Source organism: Lagenorhynchus albirostris, chromosome 3 (assembly GCF_949774975.1).
Source record: "Lagenorhynchus albirostris chromosome 3, mLagAlb1.1, whole genome shotgun sequence".
Classification (NCBI taxonomy): domain Eukaryota; kingdom Metazoa; phylum Chordata; class Mammalia; order Artiodactyla; family Delphinidae; genus Lagenorhynchus; species Lagenorhynchus albirostris.
In genome coordinates, this window is record NC_083097.1 from 5258466 (window position 1) to 5267023 (window position 8558).

The 8558-nt window shown below is 46.4% G+C and overlaps 1 protein-coding gene across 1 annotated transcript in view; it reads left to right on the forward strand.

The window, feature by feature from the left end:
- Positions 1-5764, forward strand: part of UBE2QL1 (ubiquitin conjugating enzyme E2 Q family like 1) — a 45286-nt gene extending 39522 nt beyond the window's left edge. Inside the window, exon 2 of the mRNA XM_060146849.1 lies at positions 4408-5764. Coding sequence (XP_060002832.1) covers positions 4408-4539 — 132 coding nt within the window. The 3' untranslated portion in view covers positions 4540-5764. The remainder of the gene's footprint in view (positions 1-4407) is intronic.
- Positions 5765-8558: the final 2794 nt, after the last annotated feature.

Here is an 8558-nt window from a genome sequence, read left to right on the forward strand (position 1 = left end):
TTTAAGGTTTGTTAGGTCAGAATCCTATGGTTGCACATAACCCTACGTTTACAATCTGGAACAAGACAGACTGATTGTAATCAGGAGAGAGAGTTTACTTTTCTAACCTCTTAATGCTTGCACAGAGCTATCACAGTGGGCTAAGCAAACTGTCACATCAGGTCCTTTGGCATTAAATACAAGTATCGGTATTTTAGGGAAAACAAGAGTGTTTTGAAGGAAAATCTCCAGAAAAGACTCTCTGAGTATTAGTTACATGGAAATAGATAAGAGAGAAATATCAATGTTAGGAAAATAAGAAAAACTGTTCTTAGTTGGTTGTACGCACCTTAAAATTCTCAAAATGTTTTCAAATTCAATATCTTATCTGACATTCATCATGATGCTGTAAAGTGGGTTTTGTCCCTGATTTATAGAGGAAAATACAGAGGGTCAGAGGAGTTAGGCTGAAGGTTTCCCCAAAATCCAGACTCTAGGAGACTGTACCCGGGAAGGAAGAACGGAGCTGCAACCTCGCTAATCATTAGAGGAAAGCAAATGAACACTACAGTGAGGCACCACCTCACACCGGTCAGAATGGCCATCATCGAAAAGGCTAGGGCTGCCCTGGCGGCGCAGTGGTTGGGAGTCCGCCTGCCGACGCAGGGGACGCGGGTTCGTGCCCCGGTCTGGGAAGATCCCACATGCCGCAGAGCAGCTGGGCCCGTGAGCCATGGCCGCTGAGCCTGCGCGTCCGGAGCCTGTGCTCCACAACGGGAGAGGCCACAACAGTGAGAGGCCCGCGTACCGCAAAAAAAAAAAAAGTCTTCAAATCATAAATGTTGGAGAGGGTGTGGAGAAAAGGGAACCCTCCTGCACTGTTGGTGGGAATGTAAATTGGTACAGCCACTCTGGAGAACAGTATGGAGGTTCCTTAAGAAACTAAAAATAGAGCTACTGTATAATCCAGCAATCCCACTCCTGGGCATATATGCAGAGAAAACACCAGTTCAGAAACGTACATGCACCCCAATGTTCATAGCAGCACTATTTACGAAAACCAAGACATGGAAGCAACCTAAGTGTCCATCGACAGACAAATGTATAAAGAAGATGTGAGATATATATATATATATATATATATATATATATATATATATATACATGCAATGGAATATTACTCAGCCATAAAAAATGAAATATTGCCATTTGCAGCAACATGGATGGACCTAGAGATTATCATTCTAAGTGAAGTAAGTCAGACAGAGAAAGACAAATACCATCTGATATCACTTATATATGTGGAATCTAAAATAATGATACAAATGTACTTACTTCCAAAACAAACAGACACACAGACCTAGAAAAGAAACTTATGGATACCAAAGGGGAAAGGTGGGGGAGGGATAAATAAAGAGTGTGGGATTAACAAATATACACTACTATGTATAAAACAGATAATCAACAAAGACCTACTGTACAGCACAGGGAACTATATTCAGTATCTTGTAAACCTATAATGGAAAAGAATATATATATAATACACATATTCTGGGAATATATATATATATATATATATATATATATATATATATATATATATAACTGAATCACTTTGCTGTACACCTGAAACTAACACAACATTGTAAATCAACTATACTTCAATTAAAAAAATAAAGACGTTCCCTGGTGCCCTAGTGGTTAGGATTCGGCACTTTCACTGCCGAGGCCTGGGTTCAATCCCTGGTCAGAGAACTGAGATCCCGCAAGCTGCATGGTGTGGCCAAAAAAACAAAAAAGAAAAAGAAAGAAAAGAATGGGAGTTGGTTCAACATGAGTATGGCCCTGGACCATCAGAGGCCCGGGTTGGACAGAGTGACCCTCCCCTTCTTGGTGCAGTGGGCACCTCAAGGGCATTTCAGCAAGAAGAGCACAGCCGCCCTGGTTTTCGAGCCCAGGGTGTCGCTCGGTGATGCTTAAACAGCCCATCAGAGGAGGACAGGTGATCTATGAAAAGATATTTGTTAGCTGCAAACGAGGGTGTAAGACGGGGGCGAGATGGGAGTGCTTTGTGGCCAGCTGAGTGCGGTGAAGATGCTAAGCCCTCCGAGCGCCACACACGGTCTCTGTCTCCCGGCTGCTGAATTGACTGAGCGCTGGTGCTCTATGTTCATCATTCTTCTCGGGAAGAAGAGGCAACAAAGACTGGTCTGTTCATCTGGGGGGTTATCTGTTGTTTTTCGTAACAATTGAGACTTTCACAAAGAATTAGCAAAGGCTGTGTCCATGCCAAGAGCGTTGGAATATTCCAAGATGATTGTGAGCTTGTATTTTTCTGGCTGCTTTTAGTTCAGAATTCTCAAGTCATACCATAAATTTTCAGTATTATGGAAAAGAATGGTAGAGATGGTTAGAATTTGCATTTTATACAAAACAATAGCCCTTGATACTTGCTCCCACTTATGTAAAAATTGATGCCAACATCCCTGCAAAGATGCATTTGCCTGTGTTTAATGAAGTAACGTTGGACTTTGATCTTGACCCACATAATGATGATTATAAATGTATTAGCTTTTCATAGTCCCTTTTTATAAGTGTAACTACACCACATAAGCAAAGCAGGAGAGACGGGGAAGTTTCTGTAAGCCAATAAATGGTGGTTTCCTGTCTTCTTTTCCAGTTTTCCTTCACCCTTTAGCAGCTCATTTGTTGTGCACCAAGCAGCTAATTAGAAGCGGTGGTCTTGCCCTTGATTGGCGGATGGAAAAGCTCAGCCAGAGGGATGTCCAGAGCAGCCAGAGCAAAGCAGTAGCTCTGGGTTTCTGACTCGCCACCGCCCCCCCCCACCCCACCACCAACTGGGCTTTGCTCTGAGTCTCCACTGTTGAAAAGACAAATGTTAAAAAGGAACCATGAGCTCTGAATTTAGATATGTGGAACAGCCTCCCGTTCCCAGTTTGTAGGGATCCGGTGCCATTTCCCCCGTGAATGAAGACGTCTTCCCAGGGGAGTTACGGGTGGGTTATCAGAGAGACCCAAGATGGGAGGATCTTGGTCCCCAGGCCACACAGACCTGGGTGACTGCTGCCCTCAGTTCTGTACAAGGGAACAGGTATGTGGCGCAGCCCAGCCAGGCCCTGGGGGTGAGGTCCAGGTCCCGTTCAGGTCCCCTTACACAGATGGCAGATACCCGCAGTGTGCTGTAACAAAAATATTACATGCCGAGGGCCTGTCCAGAGAGCATTGTTAGTGAAAGTTCATAAACAACAGGAGACTGCTGAGAACGGTGTGCACGCGTTTGCTAGTGGGTGAAACTCAGGGTGTTCCCATCCCACCTACAAAACACGTGCGTGGGATGCTCGGGAAGACAAGCAAGTCTTCCAGGACGGGTGAAGGGAAGTCAAGTGCGAGGAATTGTAGCTGAGAGACTAAGAGAGCGTTTCTGTTGATGGGCCGTGAGGAGGCGGCGTGGGGAGCGGCTGAGAGTGGTGCCGACTCATCTGATGGAGGGTCCGGCTCCGCCCAGCCCCTCAGGGTCCTCTGTCTGCCCATTCCCTCTGATGCCAAGTGTACCGCATTCCCCAGGGCTCCCTGGAGGGGTGGCGATGGCCCGAGACACGACCACCTCAGCCGTGTCTGCTGGTCCCTTCTCGCTCATGGTCTAGAGCCTGCGTCCATCCTGAGATGAAGCAGACCCTCTGGTCTCTGCAGACCCAAAGGCTCCGTCCTTCAGACCGGAGCATCGCTGGTCACTGTGAGGGGAGTGGACCTCTCCTAGCACCACCCCCCTACCACCGGTGGTTGTGTGAGGAAGCATTGGCCTCCCCTGGACCCCTCACTGGGGACTCGAGGACAGGCTTCCGCCTCCGTGGAAATGGCCCTACCATCTTCTCAGGAACTGGTTCCCTCATGGCATGAATTACAAGAAAGTCATTCATTGCTGCTGAGCTTGAACATAAAAAGTTGGAGTTGTAAAGTGTGTATGTGAATCTATAAATATACACATCTATACATAAACATGTATCTCTAAGTTATCATTAAAGGCATTCTGTGGTGGGAGGGAAGGGAAGTTAGAACAGCATTTTGCCTCCAGGATAATGGGCTCCGTTTTGCATCGATGCTCTTTTGATAAAGCTGGTCCTCCCCGCTTGGGCATGGGACCTGGAGCAGTGGCCGCCTTCCAGCATCCTGGGTTGAGCTCGTTCTGAGGACGCCAGCGGCCCGCGTGTCTCTCTTTCCCCAAAAAGCTTGCCCGCCACTGGACCTCTCCGTCCATTTGGTAACGAAGCTGTGATGTTCCATATCTCCCCTTTCATCACACCGATTCAGACATCAGAAATCCCCGCCACTTTGTGTGTTCTTCACAACGAGGGTGGGAATTGGGATTGCTGATGGGTTCTAACCTGCTTTATCTTTCCTCTCACTCAGGGGCGGATCTGTAGAAAAGCGGGCAAATCAAAAAAGTCCTTCAGTCGCAAGGAAGCCGAAGCTACCTTTAAGAGTTTGGTGAAGACTCATGAAAAGTACGGCTGGGTCACCCCGCCCGTCTCCGACGGCTGATGTTTGCAACGTGCGTTAGACGCTTCAGCCGCCTCTGCACACACACAGATACCCGACATCTCCTCCTCCACGCTGAGCATCCTTCATCCTTTTTCACTCCAGCCGGAACTGAATCCTGAATGCCAAGGAGACTTTTAAGTTATTTATGACCAGATGTGTTTACAGAGAGAAAGAGGGAGCCAACGCTGTTTGGGATTAGGTTTCAATTATAAATGAATGATCATCTCTAAGTCACTTTAGAACAAACGTCAAGATGGTGACATTCCCCAGCCCGCCTGCCCCTCCGCCCGCCCCATCCCTTTGGCCCTTAGCTTCTTTCCATGACAGCAACTCCAAAGAGCAGGCAGGAAACTCAGTGCCCCATTCTGGACCCGTTTACATGTAAAAGGCGCTGTTCATATGTAACAGGAACGCCCTGCATCACCAGTACATGTTTGCTGTGCTCTGTATCTCTGTTTCTCTCCCTGGCAGGTCAACATAACTTGAAGACGTGTCTTCCTGTGGCCCCGTGTCATGACATGTAGACCTCATTTGTGCTATGACCTTTGGCTCATGAAAACAAAAATTTAATATTGCCAGGTTCTAGTGATTTAAAACAGCAACTGACCACTTGGTTAAACCGTGCTCCCAATGCCGACGCTGCAGTGTGTGTGTGTGTTGTCCACAGCTCAGCCCGTGCCCGTGGGTGAAGCCGGGCGTGCTGTGGCCATGATGGGGCACACACGGTGCAGATGCCAGGGGCGCCCTCCCTGGGGCTCAGAGCAACGGTGGTGAGATGCGGACAGTCTCTTCCAATATCCTGAGATGCTCCTACGACATTTGTGTTCCTGTCTTCTCTCTGCTGGTCAACCCACCACCAAAAGCAAAAGACAATGTCCAATTCACTGAAGTCACCTTACTCACTTTCTTCTGTGTGCTCGTGACAGGGAATGCCAGAACTGCCAAAGGAGACCCAGTGACCGTACGATGATTTGCATGGCCCAGTAGTCACTTGTGTGTCCCCGAGGCTGGGATGCGTGAGCACCCTTGCTAGGATATAAATTTCTGTTATTTAACTCCCCACAATTTCATTTTTCTCTTCTGTTGAGTTACTTAGAACTTTCTAAGAAAAACCATGAAATGAGGAAACACTGTTTATAATAATATGCGGAAAGAGGTTAAAATGTTCATTCCAAGTGGAAAAATCTTATTGGACACATTTTAAATAAAATCATGCATACCTGAATCCAGTCATTGTGGGCTATCCTTCCATTTAAAATATTTAATCTATTTTCAGAATTTAATATTTCAAATACTACGAATACCATGACAGCATTCTGCAACAAGGTGCAGGAAAAGAGTCTTAGGAACCCATGGTCTTTGCAAAAATCCAGTGGGTTAAAATCGCCCCCAGAAGCAACCAGGGAGACAATTAGAAACTAACTGGAAGCATTAAGGGATGGTTTGGCCAAACTCTGATGTTGCCAATTATATTTTGCCACTATGAGGGAAGGGGAATTTTCTTTGCTGATTGTATTAAATTCTTCAGGCAATTTTGGGTATTCAGAGTTTTGGGTTCACTCACCAAGGTGATCAGAGATCTGAGACACCACGCCTCAAAGGACGGGGGTCAGCTCCTCCCAGCAGGTTTGGTCATTCCTCTAAAATCTACCCTTTATTGCTACTTTTATTTTTTTTTTACAATGTTCCGATGTGCCCCAGATACACATGCAGTTCTGTGCGGCCAAAATGCCTGACCTCCAGCTCAAGTTCCCTGTGAGTAATAATAGTCATGAAATTTGATGACAATGAACTTAAAGTGTCCATTCACCTGATCCTCCACAGCGGAATTCTCCATCCTGGAAACCTGACGTTTAACCCATGGTCTTTGGGCCCCTGGGCTCCTGATTGTAATGGAATTACACGGTGGATATTGTAGATCTAGGGCAGAAACACCGGCAAGGCAGAGCACCTGAGTTTCTTTCTTTCCAGATAGTTTCCTCTTCCAAATTTTGAAATAAAAACAACTTTCTTTTAGGAATGTATGTATATATTTGGACATATGTCTATATATTCACAGCTGGGTCACTTCAGCACTGCTTATTAGCTGATTGAAGAGCTTGGCCACAGTTGGTTCAGGTGTAGCCAGGAGGTGACTTATAACCTAAGGGCGGGAGAGATTACTGCCAACAGCAAGGGGGAGGGAGACCATTGGCTCAATTTCAACCTCTCTGTACACCCTAAACTTGACTTCTTTTCCATGGCATTTCCAATAGGTTTTTTAGAAACTGGAAGTTATAGAAAAAATACTCTTTGGTAAAAGAAATATTATTTTTCACTGAAATTCATAAGGCTTTCTTATTTTAAAAGCAGCAGAGAAGAATTTAAAATTCAACTATTGCTTTGACTCTTAGTCTGAAGCAAGAACTCCCTTTCTGGGGGCTGGAGAAAAACATGACAGTGTTGGCCAAACAGCAGAGCCCTCTGGCCATGGAAGTTTCCCGATGACCCCGCATGTGGGTCCTGCTGGGCTCACATTCCCACACAGGCCAAGAAATCCATCCCTCTCCAGGCCAGCAGCAGGGGAGTAATTGGACGGGCCTGCAGATGTTCACGGCCCACCAGCTCCACAAGCCCGCTTATGGAAGGAACTTGAATCCAGCCAGTGGACACAGAACCAAGGGCAGGAGAAAGTACAAACTCACATGTGCCTCCTTTCCGTTCAGCAGTTTTCCTGGACTGACTGCCCTTATTCCTGGGTGTCCCCTCCGCAGCGGGCCAAGGGCTGTGCATGGGACTGCACGTGGCTCATTGGCTTCATAAAGATCAAGAATTACTTCTGCTTAGGAAGTTCTCTGTGAGCAGTAAGGTTCCACACACACACACACACACACACACACACACACACACACACACACACACACACACACAGTCCCTGGAAGACTCACAATATCTAAAATTCACTACTCAGAAAAAAAATAGGCCTCGATTTTTCAGCCCCCAAGTTTACTCCATTTTTCACAACTCAGCCTTATCTGAGAGGAAAATCTGTGGCCTCGTGAGAAAGACCCGGTATAGAAAGACAAATGCCCACAGTGTCTGTGTGATACTGGCAAGTCACGTCACCTGCTTGAGCCCCAATTTCCTCGGCCGTAAACTCCTACCAGGTTGGCGTGAGAATTGACTTAAACAATGAGGGAAAGTGCTTGGGAACCAAAAATTGTCATATGAACTTTATGTGTCATTTTTACAGTATGGGAAAATTATAATAACAACAGGATTTCACTAGAACACACTTGGATAGAGACTCAGACTGAGCAATTACAATGGTTCAAATACAATTATCTTATAACCCTACACTGGCTTTCTGTCCCCAGTCCCTTACTTTAAGTCAATCAACCAAACTTAGCATCTCTCTACCCACTCAGATACAGGGAATGTAGAAGTTAAAGACACGGCTCACTCCTGGAGAAACTCATAAGACAAGAATAACACACAGATAGCTAAATGCTAAATTGCGTTGCAGCAGTTGTCCACGTGGTGCAAAGCCAGAGGCTTCCTGACTGGTAACTAGGGAAGATTTCAGAGTGAGTCAGGTTTAAGCTATGGCTGGGGGAGCAGGAAGGACAGGGGTCGGGCGCGGTCTCCATCCACACTGGCCCTGGAGGGGGGAACTGGGCAGCCACTTGTCACTTCTCCCCTGCAGGGACCCTGTCTGCAGATCTGATTTCAGGAGGCAGGACAGAGTCCAACCCCACAGCCTAACATGGCTTGTGGGGCTGGCCCTTCCCTAAGAACTGGATTTTCCGTGTTTTATCTGAACCTTCCTAAAAGCATGCAGAATTTTCATGGAATTTTCTTTCTAGAGAAGCAGGGCTGCTTCCCAACTTCAGTGAGGGCAGACCTATTGAATCTAGGAGACATTTAGTCTAACTTTATACACCCTACAGTGGAGGCCATAAACCCAGAGAGGTTGAGTGGCTTTTCCAAAGTCAACTGGAGAGGTGAAGATAAGCCCACTGTCTGGGTGGTGCTTTCTG